Source organism: Harpegnathos saltator, unplaced genomic scaffold, assembly GCF_003227715.2.
Source record: "Harpegnathos saltator strain DR-91 unplaced genomic scaffold, Hsal_v8.6 scaffold127, whole genome shotgun sequence".
Lineage (NCBI taxonomy): Eukaryota > Metazoa > Arthropoda > Insecta > Hymenoptera > Formicidae > Harpegnathos > Harpegnathos saltator.
Window position 1 is genome coordinate 122,501 of NW_020229903.1, and position 18,503 is coordinate 141,003.

Consider the following 18,503-nt stretch of genomic DNA (forward strand, 5'->3'; position numbering starts at 1 on the left):
TTGAAAAAGTAATATAAGTAATGTTAAAATATAGTAAAATTAGTTATATATTAACAATAATATTTCTATATTATTTTATAAATGTTGGTGTATAATTGCACATAGCAAGAAATTAATTAATAATTATGTAAATAGATATATAATAAGAAATAGAAGAATTATATTTGGAAGAAGAGACAATTAACAATAATTGTCTTGTAAGAAATTAATATATTTAATATATATATAAATATATATTATATATATATTAAATATATTATATATATATTAAATATATATTGAAGAAGAAATTTATATATTTCAGTAATTAATGTATTGAATATTATCTTAGATAGCAGTTATGATTTTATAAGAGAGTTTAGTAATAGAATTGTTCAAGAGTATTATAAGCAAATAATTAGAAAAATTTTTGTTTGAGACTTTTTAAGATTCCTATATATAGGTATTAGGAGCAGTACTGTCTGACAGTATATCTTCAAAGAAAGAAGATAATGATGTAAAGAAAAAAAGAAAGACAGCAGATAGTTGTATACTCACTCAACATATAAACAGAAATGACACTGTGGTAAGTGCATGCATTTTTTTTTGTGTTTGGTTCTGGCTTGAGGAAGACATTTTATTTCTATGCCTGCTCTCTATATATACATATCTCATTCTTTGGCTTTGATAAAAAATAATTTTTCAAATTCGCTTTTGAAACTATCATATCGATTACTGAATACAAAAAGGAAAATTAATAACATTAATTGCCTGTGTGTTATATTATTATTTCTTGTGGATTTTGATAAAGAGTTTACAATTTAAATACTATTTGGAATAAAAGTGTATATCTCCTTATTTTAATAAAGATACAAAACACTTATCTATAATATTTGAAAGAATATTATATGAGTGTGACAATTGTGACAATGATGTGCATCATATGTGTGAGGATTGGGACAATAATATGCATTATATGTGTATATATGTGTGCATAAGGAGCGGAGATAGGTCGGTGAACAAGTGCTGACTTAGTAATGCTAAGACAGTCATGATACCGACTTCAAATATCATCGCTTCATCGCGATAGTTCCGAGTCCGTTTTACCAAAAAGCTGTAGGTCTAAATAAAGATCAGAATAAGAATCAAGAATAAAGCAATCTGTAAAGTCTGAGAGAATGTACCGATTAATTTATACATATCGATACATATCGATTTAACATATGACCGATGTATATATATGTATCTTCTTTGCTACTGTCTCTCTCTCTCTCTATATATATATATATATAAACAAATAAATGCATATATACAAAGAAACATTAATGTATGTATATTAATGCTTATGTGTGTGTGTTTCATAACTACTAATATCTACTTTATATAATACAAAATATTTACATTGTTTGGTTTTTTGCATATGTATGTACAAGCAAAAAAATTTTTGGGAATTAATAATTTTTAATATTTTACAGGGTCAACGCTACAATGCAAAAGAAAAAGCATTTGCTTTAACAATGTACAAGACAATGGGGAAGCGTGCTTACTTATCTTTACGATCAATTTTTAAAGAAATACCGAGTATTCAAACTTTACAATCGGTTTTGCACAGAATACCTTTGTTCCCAGGATTGAACTCTTTCATTCTGAGACATTTGAAAAGCATAGCTTTAAACATGTCAATGAAGGAGAAAGTGTGTATCCTTATTTGGGACGAGGTATCAATACAACCCAAATTTACTTATGATATTCGAAAGGATATCATATGTGGATTTGAGGATTGGGGCAATAACCGAACGCAAAAAATCGCGGATCATGTTTTAGTTTTTATGTTAAAAGGAATAAATTCATCTTGGAAAATACCAATATCTTTTAATTTTTGTAATAAAGTAACTAATACCGCACAATTAATTCGATGCATTAGGGAACATGTTCAAAAAATAAAAGCAGGCTTCCACATTGTTGCAAGTGTATGTGATCAAGGAACTAACAATGTCGCAGCAATAAATGAATTATTACGGCGTACTAATATAACAAGGCATAAAGAGAATAGAGCACAGAGTAAGTAATTATAAAACATTGTAAAAAGAAAGAATTGCAAATTTCGATTTATTTTTTTCTCTATTTACCTTCTGTTTGATAGGGCTTTTGAAGTACAAAATGCAGAAATAATCCCGCTATACGACCCATCACACCTCATTAAAGGTATCAGGAATAATTTATTAACGAAAGATATAGCCATGTCTGTGAGAAATAATATTCCACAGAAAATTGCAAGCTGGGATACAATTAAATGCGCATGGCTTATGGATAAACATTTAAATATAATTCATCCACATTTGAAACATATGACACCGGAACACATAATAGAAGAAAAAATTAAAAAGATGCGAGTGAAACATGCAGTACAAGTACTAAGTGGGCGTATGGCAAGCGTTATAGAAACATTTGCAAGATCAAAGTGTGAGTATTTTTTCCATAAAAATAATAATGTAACATACATATTTAATATATTAAATTAATATTAAATGTTACATGTAATATTAATATCAAATAACATTTAATATTAAATTTAATTTCAAACATAACATTAAATTTAATTTAAACATAATAAAATTGTATGTTACAGTAATTGTATCAATAGAAAATGAAAATGTGAGCATCGACGAAGAAGAGGGACTTGCAACGATGGAAGTTGTGAATTTTTTTAATCAATTATTTGACTCAGTGAATGGAGACAATAAACACAACAATAATGAATTACGATGTCCAGTGATAGAAAATAGCAAACACCATGCGTTTTGGGTGAGTGCGAAAAATATATTAAATAATATGTCATATGTCGATAAAGTGTCGCGCAGCGTATTAAAATCAGTGCCATCATTAAGAAACTGGTTATTCACAGTAGACGGTTTTCAGAAACTATGGAAAGTGCTTTATGATAAATTTGATTTTCATTCATTAAATACGCGTAATTGCAATCAAGATCCGTTAGAAAACTTTTTTGGCCAAATACGAAGTCACGCGGTACGTAATATTAATCCGACACCTAAACAATTCGAGGAATCTTTTTTAACTTTGCTTATAAATAATATGAAGTCTGTTTCAATTAGACACGGTAATTGCGAGATATCCGAAGATAATTGTTCAATGTTGTTCTCTTTAGACAAATATTTAGAAAATATAGCAAATGAATCCATTTATAATGATGATGAAGTTCCGGAATTACTGTCAGAAAATAATGTTTCGAATGATATATTAAACATAGTATCTTTAGGTAATCGGGAACATATAATTAGATCTATTTTGAAGGAAGTTAATTTTTGTACAGAATGTGAAAATAGTCTATTGAGTAGTGAATTTTCAGTTTGTATTAAACAAATTACAGGCGTTATTAATAAATTGTTAAAAACTAGAGTATATAAAAAAAATATTTTAAAAGTATTGTTACAATTTTTAGAAAATTATAATATTAATATGAGTTGGCATGAGTGTGTAGAACATAAAAATATATGTAAAATTATAGTGCATGTGTTAGCTATGAAAATTATAATATTGTGGTGTGAGAAAAAAAATTCTGCGATAAAAAATTCAGATGTAAATATTGAAATACTGCAGCGTAATGTGATCGCGAGTGTTAATAAAATTAAGCAGATGCGTACAAATTTTATAATAGAGCGAACAAAAAGAAATATTATTTTAAAAAATTATAAAGATTATATTCACAAAAAACGGCGTGTGCAATAATATTGTTATATTATTTTTTGAATTATTTAGGTTATATTTATTAATTATATTTAAGTTTTACTTATTATATATAATATATTTATTGTATGTATTTTTTATATTTATTTATTTCCAAAATATTGTATACAATTTGTAATTCTATTTTTATTGTATTTCATTTTTGTAATGGTATGTTGAGTGACAATTGTATGATAAAATTATGTATATTTATATGACTGTGAGTATGAGTAGCTTATTAATAGAGATAGGTAGGTCCTTCTACTCTGATCAATTATCTACCTGAAGAAGTCATGTTTTCCTATAAGAAAGCATGCCTTCAGGCAGTGGTGGTTAGTAGGTGGAGATAAGATCGGAGGAAAGATGCGAAATTCTAGCGAAAGCAGAATATCGCATCTGAGAAGAAGTATAGTGGTATAAAAGGAATGCTTCTAGGATAACTTCTGTAAACAATTTGTTATGTATGTTATTATTTAGTTATGTATGTTATTATTTTATATTATATTAATTTGTAAAGTGTGTATGAATGATTGAGTGCTTGAATGCTTTTATGATGCGGTTATGCACAAATTATGTGCTTTGCATCACATTTTTTAACCACACCGGATATTTTATATGTTTATATCCGACAGTCCGTAGTCTGTTTAAAGTGGGACGGGAAAATGTTATGTAAAGCTTTTTTATATGTGAATTATATTATATATATATATATAATTTATAATTTAGCAATATATGTTACATGATTCAACATTATATTATTATTTTTACTACTTTTTTTCAAATAGTTTACTTATTATATTTACCTGTTATATATATTTTGTTATATTTTAATTTTTGTGCAACAAAAAACTAATAAAAATAATATGTAATTATGTTCTATTTAAATGTAATTAAATGTACAAATGTATACATTGATAAATAATGTAATTAAATGTACAAATGTAAACATTGATAAATATCTTTATGTGCATTATGATATATTTTAATAATATAATATTAACGTATATATATTATAATCCTCTCAATAATATTGTTTGCAAAAAATAATAAAGTGATAAGTTTCTGAGCGATGTTGTTCAGTTTAACTATTATTTACTGTACTTAAGATTATAAATGAAAACTATTTTAAATTTGTGAAACATTTTTTACGTAGTCTTAAGTAACGTAAATAACATTTAAACTTTACAATATCGCTCAGGAACTTATAAATTTAATTTTAATATCTATAAGTATGTACCACGCGCGCGCGGTATGATTTAAATATGGCGGCAACCTCCCTACCACTCGTTCCTTAGTTCGTTACTTCCGGGCTGGTGCTCCAGGCGGCGTTGAAAATAGTGTCCCCTTCTCACAAGAGGCGAGTTTTAACCCTCTGAGAGAGTCGCTCTAGTCCTGTCACGGCGTACGGACGTAAAGCGAATTCGTGTGATTATTTTGAGATTGATTAAGATCCGTTTTTCTTGGCTGTAAATAAAGCTTTTCTCGTTTAGTTTATCCCGAGTTATTTCTTTCACGCGCGGGCACAACAATATTGATGTAATAGTAACAAATGCTATCCAAAAACGGTGCAAATCTTAAACGTTTTTGAGAAATGCAGTTTGAAGTTTAGTCTTTTCTGTTAATGTCGTTATAGCAGAAGAATTACCAATTTGCTTCAGTAGCGCAGGGGATCAGGCTTTGTGATATGAGCGTAGAGGTTGTTCAAGTGTGTTATTTTTGCTATCACAGGGAAAACTATGTAGAATGTATAATAATACGCAGACAAATTCTTTACATAATCATATTTATTTCTTTTAGCATGAATAAAAATGATCAATGCTAACATGATAAGTGTATATCGCAATTGTACGTGTACGTGTACACTCGTGAACTAATATGTGCACCTATTTTTTGTTGACTTCGGAACGCGCTCCAACTTGAGAAGAAAGACAACCATTGCTTCATACGTCAGCACTGTCACTTATTACGAGCGCAGAAGGATGGCATATACGAGTGTCAAATAAGTAGTGATTGTGGCGTAGACACAAATGTCTTGGAGACTTACTCTACTATTAACATTAAAGAAATTATGGTTTATAACTTTTTTAACTTACACTCAAATTTAAAAATATTTTTCACTTAAAATATTATTAGACAATTAATACTCTCCTTTAATATGCTGTTTTACAAATTTTATGAAGCCTTTTGCCACTTTTCTTCACAATCACTATTTGTTTTCTTCATTTCTTCAATTATAACTCAAAGTCTCCAAGACATTTGTGTCTACGCCACAATCACTACTTATTTGACACTCGTATATGCCATCCTTCTGCGCTCGTAATAAGTGACAGTGCTGACGTATGAAGCAATGGTTGTCTTTCTTCTCAAGTTAGAGCGCGTTCCGAAGTCAACAAAAAATAGGTGCACATACCTTTTAGTTCACGAGTGTACATCGGACATCCTATAGGTCCGATGTCCAATAACGACATCCTTGTTACGTCCAATTTATGTCCACGGACGTAAATCGGACATACGGACATAAATTGGACATGAAACGTACATTCATTAGATGTCCGGTGCTGTCTAGGAAGTTCGTCCAAAATTTGGCTACTAAACCTTGGTTCATTAAATTGAATCATGTTAATAGAAGCGTTATTACTCTGATGGCTAGACTACAATCTCATCATACTTGTACAACATCACATATAACAAACAAATTCAACATGCAAGATTGCTCTTATGAATGCGGATGGTTTAATCGTGATTAAGAACATATTTTGTTCAGATGTCCTTTAAGCCAGCGGCACACGGTGCTTTTCATGCTGGATTGCTTGCTGCTGATGGATTTCCATCCATCTTCGGAAATGTACCAATCACAACGCAATATTTTCATCCAGCAAGCAATCCAGCATGAAAACAAGCATCGTGTGCCGCTGGCTTTATATGCAGCCGAATCTGACCATCTACTTTTAAACCTATACCACAAAGGTTACACTACTCATGCTCAGGACCTAGAAAAACTTGTCTTTGACCCCAAATGTTTCTCTATCTTTGCTGAAATTGATAAATTTCTCAAAGCCACTGAACAATCCACTTAAATGGAGCATTTAAATTGATCACACCAGGAGAATAGCGTAGGGGCTTAAGCCAGCGGCACACGGTGCTTGTTTTCGTGCTGGATTGCTTGCTGGATGAAAATATTGCGTTGTGATTGGTACATTTCCGAAGATGGATGGAAATGCACCAATCAGAACGCAGTATTTTCATCCAGCAAGCAATCCAGCAGGAAAACAAGCACCGTGTCGCTGGCTTTACTTCCACAGTGGTGCGATTCTGTAACTCGTTATTGGAGTTAACGATAGTTTCGTTATCGTTGCGCAGCTTTTCTACGGTATACAAGAGCTGCGCAACGATAACGAAAGTGTCGTTAATATTGTCCAATAATGAGTTACAGAATCGCACCACAGGGCCTCAATTCTGTACACGCTTACCGACAACTATCGATATCGTTAACGGAGTTGCGCAGGTTTTCTACGATATACAAAAGCTGCGCAATACAGTTAACGACATCGATAGTTGTCGGTAAGCATGTACAGAATTGAGACCCAGGCCCAGAGCCATCTATTGAAGGAAGGAAGGAAGAAGTAGGACCAAGAGTGTAAAGAGTGCAACAAACGAATAGCTCTGCTGCATATTGCGTGATTTCAGCGAGTAAATACAGAACAGGTAGGCTGCTCTTTTCTTTGCTACATTTATAACGGAAAACGACAAGTGGCGAATCGTGACTTTTGAACTGCAACTTACAAGAACGAAGCTCTGCTTTGAATTTGCAATAATTCATATAATCTGTAACGTTATAACCTAAAAGTATATCATTGTTTCATCTTGAAAACTGATTTTAGTTTTCCACGTAAAGAACTTTTTAGTGACATTTGAACTATTGATCGTTTTTGAAAGTACTTGTTAATCATTTCAAGTTGATATCGAGTTGTAAACAGTTATGCCTCGCACAAAGAGAATCAGAGCGGTGAACGAAGATTTGCAAGCATTCGCCTATTCGCGGACGAAAAGATTAAAACGAACGGACACAATTTCGTCAGAGCTAAGCAACGACAAGACATCAACAGATCTGGATTCTAATACAGAAAAGAATGGAGATGCAGTTGCACATACAATGTCTACACTCTCTGAATCCATCGCCGACAAACTTTTGTCAGTCGAACAACAACTCAGTACTAAAGTACAAAGTATCACTTTTCAATCGTCGGTACAGTATATTTACAATCCACTCGAGTATGCATTCGATACGCATGCCATGTACGTACGCAAATACTGCAATGGTTCAAAGAAGATTCTGTTCCTTGGAATGAATCCTGGACCTTGGGGCATGTCGCAAACTGGTGTGCCATTTGGAGAAATTAGTATGGTGCGCGATTGGCTTAAGATCTCTGGTTCTGTTGGCACTCCATCGAAGGAACATCCTAACCGAAAAGTCACAGGATTCCAATGTACACGTAGTGAAGTCAGTGGAAAAAGACTGTGGGGTCTTTTTCAGGACTTATGTGGTAGTCCTGAAAAGTTCTTTCAAAATGCATATATGCATAATTATTGTCCCCTTGCACTCATGGATACTAAAGCCCGCAACATCACACCGGCAGAATTGAAGGCAATACTTTTGTCTCAATATGCTTTTCTGTGAATACTTAACTATCTAATACCATTTCAGGGTGAGGGACAAGAACTTTTGCACAGAGCATGTGACAAGTCCTTGGTGGATGCTGTACAACTTTTGAAAGTGGAGATTATTGTTGGGATTGGCAAGTATGCAGAGAAAAGAGCACAGATTGCAGCTCAAACAGCAGGTCTCCAAGTACAAGTAATATCTTTTTACCTCTTACTTATTGTATCATTATTTATTTTAGTATACTGAGATTTTCTGACTTTTATTCTTTCTCTCAGGTGATGTTCCTGCCACATCCGAGTCCAAGAGCTGTAGGCAATGGGAACTGGAATGAAAAAGCTATACAGCACTTAGAAGAGTTGAAGTTAATGAAGTTTTTCAAAACTGCAGATACTTAAAGCTCACACAATATACAATTGTAAAGTGTGTATTTGAGACAACATACAATAATGACCTTAAAAGTAGTTAAAGTTTTCAGTTAGATTTTATTTTTTAAGGCAACATTTGTTTCTTTTATAAGAATTGGTATTTACTCTCACGACGAAGTTACAAGTTTCATGTAACTACTCTCATGAGTTCATAATTCATAATTCTTTGGATAAAAAAATCATTACCTATAACACGAGAAAAGTCAGCAAATTACATTACGTCGTCATTAACAAATGGTATAATATCTGTTAGTATGGATACTTTGGCTTGGATGGATGCCGCGTTACAAAAGGCTGAAGAATCTCTACGAGAGGGTGAGGTTCCTGTAGGCTGTCTGTTTGTGTACAACAATGAGGCGATCGCAACAGGCAACAATACAGTGAACGAGACCTGTAACGCGACTCGCCACGCGGAGATAAATTGTATCGATCAAGTGTTGAGGTTCTGCAAGGAAAAGCAGCTGGAACATGAGACGGTATTTCGTAATCTCGACGTAATCGTCACGGTGGAACCGTGCATAATGTGTGTGTCGGCGTTACTTCAACTACGCGTACGCAGTATTGTGTATGGCTGTGCGAATGATCGATTTGGCGGTTGTACTAGCGTCCTCGAGGTGCCGAACTTTTACGATCCGAAGATAACGATACAAGGAAATGTGAAGGCGGACGAAGCTATGAAATTGCTTAAAAACTTCTACAAAGGCACCAATCCAAACGCGCCAGAGTCAAAAGTCAAAAAGGGCCGTAAATCGAAGGGAATTCTCTTAACAGATAACAATTGATTTTCCTCGTGTTACGCGTTTCTTTTACGCGTTTATGTTTGTACGAGACTAATTTATATTTAATGTATATCATTCCAATAAGTGTAAAATATTGATTTCATTCTCAATAGTTGGACTCATTCGCGTCAACATATCATTCAACTGTGATGAACTGTACAGTCTCTTTATATTCTGTATGTACAACGTACTAGTAGATAATAATAATATTTAATCCGATAATATTATTTATCTCTATCGCCTATGTTCCATACGTTGTCAAGTGTTTTTTCTACGTATTTTAATCCTGACTCTGCAACTGTATGTACATTTTTATAAACGGTATCAGAAAAAAAGCAGAAAGTCTATTAAACAGTATGTCAGTGCTCTTTACGATGTGCTTTCGATTCGTTCAGTACCTTCACTCGTCTTCTGAACATCAAATGCACCACGTCTTGTCCAATTCACATTTCCCCTGGTACCACCTGACAAGCAGCTGATTCCTGAGCGTGTAATTTTTCAAGATCATGTCTTTTCTCTGCAAAGTATATATGTGATTATAACATAATATATATTTGATTATATATTATATATGAAAATAACACTAGGAAACACACATATTACTTCAAGACTTACTATAGAAGGCGGGAAGATTCGTTGAAAGTCCATGCGGTTCTGGTGTTCCAAATAACTCTGCGACAAGATCAACTGCATTTCCGGCGTGAAGCACTGCCTACATAATTGGCATTCCACGCGGAAGCAATCCTCGCATTCTCTGCAGAGCTCCGGCAACACCACGATGTTCTTATCGGCTACCTCCATATCTTTCTCCGCTTTACTTCTGCAGCATTAACATATCTCAGTAATATATTAATCGTCATTTTTAATATATTAATAATATTAGGTAAATCGGAAAGTTCCGTCCGTTTAGCGACAAGTAGCTATAACTAGAACTGTCGTTAATCTGTAATGTCTAAACGAAACTTAATGGTTTGTTTTGACATCTGTCAATAATATTCAGTACATAAAAGTATACATTTGCATCAATAACATTGTTTTTCACTGCATCGAAAATGTCGAAATTTGAGCGAAATAAGCGTCATTTGCGCGAAGTGTTAATCTTTTGCTTCAATTGGAAGAAAACTGTAGCTGAAGCTCATCGAATGCTTGTAGAAGTTTATGGTGATAATGCTCCTTCCGATAAAATATGTAGAGAATGGTTTCGACGGTTTAAAAGTAGCGATTTTGATGTAGAGGACAAAGAGCGTTCTGGACGGCCAAGAGTATTCGAAGACGAAGAATTGCAGGCATTGGTGGACGAAGACCCATGTCAAACGCAAAAGCAACTTGCAGAAACATTAAATTGTGCTCAATCTGCTGTCATTTCCGATCGTTTGAAAGCCTTAGGAAAGGTTTACAAGGAAGGAAAATGGGTCCCATATGAACTGAAGCCAAAAGACATCGAAAAGCGAAAAACCACCTGCGAAATTCTGCTTATTAGGCAACAAAAAGGGGTTTTTACATCGTATCATCACTGGAGATGAAAAATGGATTTATTTTGACAATCCCAAACGTCGAAAAACTATTTGCGAACCCTCAACATCGACCAACGCCAAAGCGGAATATCCACGGGAAGAAGGCAATGCTCTGTATTTGGTGGGATCAGAAGGGTGTGCTGTACCATAAGCTGTTGAAAAGTGATCAAACAGTCACAATGGATCTCTACAGAGAACAAATGATCCGTTTGAGCCGAGCATTGCGCGAAAAACGACTAGAATATGAAACGAGACAACAAAGTGATTTTACTTCATGACAACGCTCGGCTGCTTCACGTCACAAAATCTGTCAAGGAAATGTTACAAGCACTTCGCTGGGAAGTGTTACCCCATGCGGCTTATTATTCACCAGACTATGCCCCTTCCGACTACCACTTGTTTCGGTCGATGGCACACGCACTTGTTGACGAATGCTTCAATTCTTATGAAGATGTCGAAAAATGGATCTCTAACTGGATAGCCTTCAAAGATGAGTCATTCTTTCGCCGCGGAATTCGCTTGCTGACCGAAAGATAGAAAAAAGTCATCGCTAACGATGGACAAATATTTTGATTGATGTACTTTTTCATTTTGTTTCTTAAATAAAGCCATACATTTTGCAAACGGACGGAAAAAACGGATGGAACTTTCCGATTGACCTAATATACTAATCTTCTCTTCTCTTGCCTAACCAACTATCGCTGCTTCTCTCGTCAAATCTCGTGCTCACCTCGTCCTCAGAGATCCCCTCCTGATTCTCTTGCTGACGCCAACCAGCGCGAGTGTGTTGAATATGACCTGCTCGTAAAGCAGCTGATTCGGCGGGTAATGTGCGGACGACAGATTCGGCGACATATTTGCTTCCATCGTATAGACATTGAGGTCCTCGTCGAGCACCAGGTCGAATCGCATGAGTTCGAAAAAATTCCTGCCGTTGCCGATACGCCTGGACACCTCCCTGATCTGAGCTTCCTTCATCAGGAAGACCTCTCGGATAGCTTCGTACGCCCGTTCCCACATCTCTGCGGGGTCTTTGCCCTGCTCACGGACATAAGCGTCGAACGAATCCTTCATCGAGTAACCGAGTTCTGTGTAATATTTCTTTAAGGATGGCACCTTCCAGATCGGCAAGTAGTCATCGCCGACTACGTATTTATCCAAAACCTGGAGTCGAATTACCAAGACTGTCAAGTGGGTAAACTACTTCTCCTTTTTATCGTTTTCCTTCGGGATGCGAAAAACGTTTCGCATTTGAAAGAAAAAGATAATCATATCGTTAATTAGAAGAATTAAATGAAGCCGATACGTAGATAAGAGTGCATGAATTATGTGCTAAAAGCATTATCGAAATATGTAATGTGAATAATATATTGGGTTATGTAATAATTTTATATATGAAAATTCCATTTTTTTTAATATTCAAAATTATATATAGGATGTCACAGACCACCCGATTTTTTGTAAACACAACATTTTAGGGAAAAATGTTTTAGACAAAAGTTGTATGGCTTCAAAGGGGATATATAACAATTATATCATTTTGTTTACAGATGAAATTACACTTTCAAAATATTTACTGATCATTACTTTTCTTAAATGGAAATCCCAATATTATATCTTTTTTTATTATATCTTTTTCTACCAATTAACTTTAACAACTTCTGTTAAGAAACATTCTTTTATTTGCTTAATATTTTTTTAGATATTTTAGGAAAACTTTTTTAATATTTAACCTTTTTAACTTTTTTAATATTTAACTTACAATATCTCGCTATTTGTCAGAAAAAAATAGCATTAGACTTTTTTACCCTATTTGGTCTCAAGAGTATGTTATTACAATGGTACTCTAATTTTTGTTAACTTATCGACTTTTGGAAATTTCAAAATCATCAAATTAACAAAAGTCACGGCGCTATCGTAACGATATATTCTTGAGATCAAGTAGAGTAAAAAAGTCTAATACCACTTTTTTTCTGGCAAAAAGTTAACGAGATATTGTAAGTTAAATATTGAAAAAGTTACCAAGTTTTCCTTAAATATCTCAAAAAATATTAGGTAAATAAAAAAATGTTTCGGACAAAAGTTGTTCAAATTAATTGGTAGAAAAAGATGATATAATAAAAAATTGGGGTTTCCATTTAAGGAAAATAATGATCAGTGAATATCTCGGAAATAGCGCCATTTGTAAACAAACTGATATAGTTGTTTTATGTCTCTCTTGAAACCATACAACTTTTGTCTGATACATTTTTCTTTAAAATGTTTCGTTTCCAAGATACAACCCTAATAGCACAGATGTCCAGAGGACGTCCCCAGGAGAACATGTGCTATCAGGGAAGTCTGTAACTCTTTAACTGGCTCACCCGGTATAAAATAAACTAAAATATATCCATAAATCATGGTAACGCACTTTTATCCACGCGTTAACAGCTCTTACTGATGCTACCTCGGCATCGAAAGGATAATACGCGACCGGGCAGAAGCGGAAGAGCACGTCGCCCTTGTAGATGTAGAGTCGCAACGGATCCACGGATGTAACGACGATGTACAGGCCGACGTCGAACTTGTAACCGTCCACGAGGTACGGTCGCTCGATGAACTCCTGCACAAAGATGCCGTCGGTGAGGTCAGCATCGGTGAGGTCGTGGCTGTTGACTAGACGAATGCCTCGGTGGTCGTTCGACTTTTGCACAAACTTCTTGCCGGGATTTACGTCCATGTAACGGAGAAATCGCTCTCGATCGTCGGGCATCCTGAAGGCCGCCGGTATGTACCGCCCAGCTGACACCGACAGGTCCACCTTGTTCGTGACGTAACCACAGCCGGGGAAATGGTTCACACGTTGATGTTGCTGCAACCTGTGCAGACTCGCGGACAACGTGCGGAACGGGTAATCGTGGGCCCACAGCAAGTCCCAATCGGACTCGTTGCCGCTCTCGCGATAACCAAGTCGCGACAGCACCGTGCGCACATGCTTCAGGTAACCGGTGTTGTTATGCCTGGTATACACCCAGAACCTGGGTCGGTGATTTTCATCGACTTTTACTACGGACAGGGTCATATGCACTTGGTAACGCTCGTACATGAGGAACACACCGTAGAGGATCAACGGGCCTGCCGCGGAAGACAGAAAAATTTTCAAAGCTGTCTTCATCTTCAGGTTCATGATTCGCTTTCTTACAACGCATCCTACTTCCTGTAACAGGTCGTCGACCCAGATATATTCGCGAAATCTAATTGACCGGCCGGATTTTGTGTCTTGAGCGTATAAGACAATTTATCTCGTAGATGTACATATTCATATCAATTTGATCTTTATTTTTCGCTACAATTTTTTAACAACGTTCTATGTATTATACCTCTTTATCCTGCTCTTCTCTATGTTCCCTTTCAGCCGACATAATAATCTTCATTCAAGTAAGTACAAAACTGACTCCGCCGTACAGTTCGTCCCGAGGCGTGTTTACTTTCGAATAACATCGTGTGAAAGTACCGTTCGTTGTAACTCATCCCCGCTTCACCGGTCGTCCTCCACATGGGACGACGAATGTTGGTGAACGCGGCTATACGTCGGATGATTTTCTTTGCGTAATTGAGCAGTTTCATTTTCGCTCTTTTGATTTTGTGAGAAGATACAAGAAAATATATAATTATAGAGTTATATAAGCGTAGGAAATTATATAATACACAACGCCAAAACTTTCCTGGATTCGTGTAAATCATTCCCCTCTTGTTGCGATTTATAAGTTTTTTCTGGAATTAAATGATCTAATTTATAAATGAGATTATTTTGGTTACTCAACAAGATATACTCATTTATGTAGAAGTTAGAGGAATAAAGCAGAAAATATTTTATAATTTGTTGGAATTTTATTCATGAATTTGTACAAACCAACAGCTCGTCCCAACTTTGAGAATCATACATCAACCATAGATAGCAAAACAAAGATCTAATTACCTTTGTAATTTGATCTTTGTAAATTTATGCGACCAATAATCAATGGAACTAAAGGTTTTTGTATGTCATCATATATAAGCAAACCAGGATACTACATATGTAATAAGAACATAAAGGAAACTTGTTTTTTTTTAATATAAACACAAAATGCATGTAATGACAAAAGTATATATTTAAGATATTGCACATAAAGTGCAAAAATGATGTTACAATTGTATATTTAATATTATATCATTCTTTATTTTAGTCCACTTTTATACATCAGAAGTAGGATCAAGGATGAAAGATTCCTACTGAATTGAATTGCTTATAAACATATTTAGTCCAGCTATAAAAGAAAAAGAAATATATTATACGATTGCAAAATTTTGCACTTCTTTTATGACATATTGAAGAAACTGATATTAAAACTTACCTTCTTAAAACCTATATCCGCTGCATATTCTCTGAAACATTGTCGACAGATATTCAAACCATACTTGCGGATAAGTCCATGTTTGTTTGCACAGGCACGGCTGCAATAAAATTAAATTTGTTCAAATTAATACATATGTGCACTGTATTAAACCCATAATTATCAGTAAATATATATAGAAGAATATTATAACTATGATACATAATACTGCAATTTTATATATAAAGATATTTATGTAAATCTTGTAATTATATACAATAAGAAGCACATGTTATCGTTTCTTGTGATTATAGAATATTTAAGTTTAAAGGTACAGAAAAAAAAAGACAAAATGTAGAAAACACACTCAAAATGTTTGTCTTATAACGTCACATGGTTGAGAGGTTAGAATAAGTATTTTTATAAATTACAAGTATTTGCCATATAAAGTGTTTGCGTTGTATATATTTATAACCATATCTTACAAGACGAAAATTTTCACTTTTACATGAAATTTTTATGATTAATATTGCACGTTGGTATTTATGGCTATGCACTGAACGGTCAATCGAATTTAATTGAAAATATTCGATTTGTTGTACAAAATTACAAGCAACAGATATAGGCGAAGTAGGAAGAAAAGTGTTATACTAACCAGGATCTGGAACCTTGGCCGTATTTTCGCGGATGCGAGTACCAAATATTCTGGAAACCCATTCTTGCGCACGTGTGACTTCACCAGCGTTAACTAGCTAAAAGAACAGTACGACAGAAGATCAGCGCGTCACAAATGCTCACGAAAGCAGAAATAGTCACAGAGCATAATAAGAAGGGCCAATTGAACCATCAGATGAACGTTTCTGACGAACTCTGGTGGCTCTTGGATAAATTAAATTATCATGGCGAACCTGCCGCTAAATATGAAAAGCTTGTACTGATTATTTTGTTCCAGGGGATATTGTGGTGGATAACCTTACTTCGTTTCGATATTTAAAGAAAAAACCAATTTTCTTCTTCCACTTATATACACATGTGAACAAAATTACACGACGGAAAATAAGAATTTGACTGAATGTTACAAATATTTCATCATCGTTCTTTAATTATTCCCAGACCTAACGAACCTACTTTTCACACAAAGCAGATTTTCCCAGAGATGATTGTTATTACCGTTGCTTCGTTAGCGTGTAAAGTTCATCTGGATTAAAAAATTAAAATCCATGTAAGATATTGACAAAAATAAAAACAGGTAGAAGGAATTGTGTTATCGTGCTCCGTAAAAAATAGCAGTTTATAAGGCAAGGAACAGAAAAATGGAAATTTATTGAGGTTTTGCTGCATTATACCGTGTGACAACAATTCCAGTGTGTCTCATTCTGTATCGTAGAGTTAATGATGTTATAGTTAAAATGTAATTAATTCAATCTCAGATGTAAGTGATAACATTGTATCAGTCAACTGTTGGTGTTCAGTAAGTTCTTTTTTATGTTTTTGTGTTGCGTCTGTTGTAATGTGCGATACTATGCTGCTTATTGTTTTTTGCTATCAAGGATTTATATATAAATAACTTCGAACATTTTGTTGAGCGACCTGTTGTCCACCTACCTGTCTCTATGATATATACCAAACCAGAATATTTAGAAGCAAGGATTAAACTAAAGAAATAAATTTTTTGCATGTACAAATCTATCAGATTATGTTAAGTATTTGACACTTGGTTAAAAGTAGGTAACGGTATTGAATGTGTTTCAACATGAGAACAGTACATACTGTCCATTAAGTGTCAACTCTCTAACTTCTTCAAAGTCCAAGCTTCATGTCGATAATTCCTTATAGGCGTCAGATTATATAGTGAATTCAAAAAAGTTTGATAGAAATGGTAAAGTCCCTGGCTATGCCTCTGTGGAATTTAGCTATCACCAGTGAACCTTATGTGGTGCTTGCTGCTTTGAGTGGTGCAACAGCCGTGATTCTGGGTGCTATTGGAGCTCATAGTAAGCATATTATTTTAACGAATGAAAAATCTAGATAATCTATTCATTTACTTTGTAGGATATGTAAGAGACGAAGTAGGACAAGAGCAACATCGAATATTTGAAATTGCAAATCACTATCACTTAGTACATACTTTGGTTCTTTTGGCATTACCATTGTGCAGAATCCCATTCTTGGTACGTAGAATAAGTTTTACTGTATCTGCCTGCTGGGATTGTGTGCCGCATTGTATGATAAATGCGTTTATCCTGTGGATATGTTACAATTTTATGTATATTTGTTGCAGGTTGCTACATTTATGCTTTCTGGTATTATACTATTTTGCGGTAGTGGCTATTACATTGCATTTACGGGTGATCGACGATTTAGGAGAATAACACCAATTAATGGCTTTTGCTTCATACTAGGATGGTGCAGTATGTGTCTTTAAAAAATATATCAATGAAAAGAAAGTTATTTGTGCTAGCATAAAAGATCAACTACAATTATATATCACTGTTTTTGACAGATATTCCTGCAATCTTTAGAAATAATTGTTATAACTTAAGAAATCACAATTATCTTAGATTGTCTTGAATATTTTGTAGAAAATTGCAATATAGCAATGTTTATATATGATTCTCAATGTTATGCTTCTTGTCTGATGTATCTAGGAGATATATTCCTATAATTTAGCAAGTTTACAGTGTTTATATTTATTGAAGGCTTTCAAAAAGAAACAATATCTTCTGATTTGAATAAAGTAAAACTTGTTTATACTAATGAATCGATATAAATATAACTTTTGTTTATAATATTAATGACATAGGTTTGGATCACACGTATCCTGAACCATTACACACTTTATAATGATGCATACCTAAGTTTTCTTGCACGTGTTCCCCCCTGTCGGTGATTACTTTTGTTTTCCTTTGCGCAAGATACTATCACTCGCGAGGTCGTCACAAAGTGAGATATATGTATATATAATAAGAAAAGTAATTATATAGATATAACCATATTGTCCACGCGTTGATGAAAAAAAAAAAAAAACGTAATGTCATGGTAATGTA

At 34.2% G+C, this 18,503-nt stretch overlaps 6 protein-coding genes across 8 annotated transcripts in view; 4 read left to right on the forward strand and 2 right to left on the reverse strand.

The window, feature by feature from the left end:
* LOC112590554 (uncharacterized SDCCAG3 family protein-like) overlaps window positions 1-2,746 on the forward strand; it is a 5,158-nt gene extending 2,412 nt beyond the window's left edge. Inside the window, exons 3-6 of the mRNA XM_025307459.1 lie at window positions 443-565; window positions 1,455-2,040; window positions 2,123-2,442; window positions 2,609-2,746. Coding sequence (XP_025163244.1) covers window positions 443-565; window positions 1,455-2,040; window positions 2,123-2,151 — 738 coding nt within the window. The 3' untranslated portion in view covers window positions 2,152-2,442; window positions 2,609-2,746. The remainder of the gene's footprint in view (window positions 1-442; window positions 566-1,454; window positions 2,041-2,122; window positions 2,443-2,608) is intronic.
* Window positions 2,747-7,434: 4,688 nt separating this feature from the next.
* Window positions 7,435-9,160, forward strand: Smug (Single-strand-selective monofunctional uracil-DNA glycosylase). 2 transcript variants are annotated; one of them, XM_025307308.1, is made up of 4 exons: window positions 7,435-8,368; window positions 8,429-8,578; window positions 8,662-8,806; window positions 9,065-9,160. In XM_025307308.1, the coding sequence occupies exons 1-3, from the start codon at window positions 7,703-7,705 to the stop codon at window positions 8,779-8,781; spliced, it is 936 nt and encodes a 311-aa protein (XP_025163093.1). In that variant the 5' UTR covers window positions 7,435-7,702; the 3' UTR covers window positions 8,782-8,806; window positions 9,065-9,160. The 2 variants fall into 2 exon arrangements, with proteins under 2 accessions (XP_025163093.1, XP_019696139.1); XM_019840580.1 differs by lacking the exon at window positions 9,065-9,160 and having other exon boundaries at window positions 8,662-8,860.
* Window positions 9,066-9,962, forward strand: LOC112588037 (tRNA-specific adenosine deaminase 2). Its single transcript, XM_025307319.1, has one exon. It carries the CDS (start codon window positions 9,066-9,068, stop codon window positions 9,591-9,593), a length of 528 nt encoding a protein of 175 aa, XP_025163104.1. The 3' UTR covers window positions 9,594-9,962.
* On the reverse strand, window positions 9,952-14,896 carry TTLL15 (tubulin tyrosine ligase-like 15). Its single transcript, XM_011138244.3, has 5 exons — window positions 14,464-14,896; window positions 13,551-14,300; window positions 11,835-12,268; window positions 10,206-10,410; window positions 9,952-10,107 (listed from the first exon to the last, which is right to left on the reverse strand). Exons 1-5 carry the CDS (start codon window positions 14,515-14,517, stop codon window positions 10,009-10,011), a joined length of 1,542 nt encoding a protein of 513 aa, XP_011136546.1. The 5' UTR covers window positions 14,518-14,896; the 3' UTR covers window positions 9,952-10,008.
* Window positions 14,897-15,216: 320 nt separating this feature from the next.
* Window positions 15,217-16,290, reverse strand: RpS29 (ribosomal protein S29). The gene is made up of 3 exons (XM_011138248.3): window positions 16,112-16,290; window positions 15,478-15,577; window positions 15,217-15,390 (listed from the first exon to the last, which is right to left on the reverse strand). Exons 1-3 carry the CDS (start codon window positions 16,171-16,173, stop codon window positions 15,382-15,384), a joined length of 171 nt encoding a protein of 56 aa, XP_011136550.1. The 5' UTR covers window positions 16,174-16,290; the 3' UTR covers window positions 15,217-15,381.
* A 75-nt stretch (window positions 16,291-16,365) lies between these two features.
* LOC105181475 (transmembrane protein 256 homolog) lies at window positions 16,366-18,483 on the forward strand. 2 transcript variants are annotated; one of them, XM_011138252.3, is made up of 4 exons: window positions 16,366-16,927; window positions 17,293-17,450; window positions 17,509-17,627; window positions 17,738-18,483. In XM_011138252.3, exons 2-4 carry the CDS (start codon window positions 17,333-17,335, stop codon window positions 17,879-17,881), a joined length of 381 nt encoding a protein of 126 aa, XP_011136554.1. In that variant the 5' UTR covers window positions 16,366-16,927; window positions 17,293-17,332; the 3' UTR covers window positions 17,882-18,483. The 2 variants fall into 2 exon arrangements, with proteins under 2 accessions (XP_011136554.1, XP_011136552.1); XM_011138250.3 differs by having other exon boundaries at window positions 16,366-16,678.
* The last annotated feature ends 20 nt before the right edge of the window (window positions 18,484-18,503 follow it).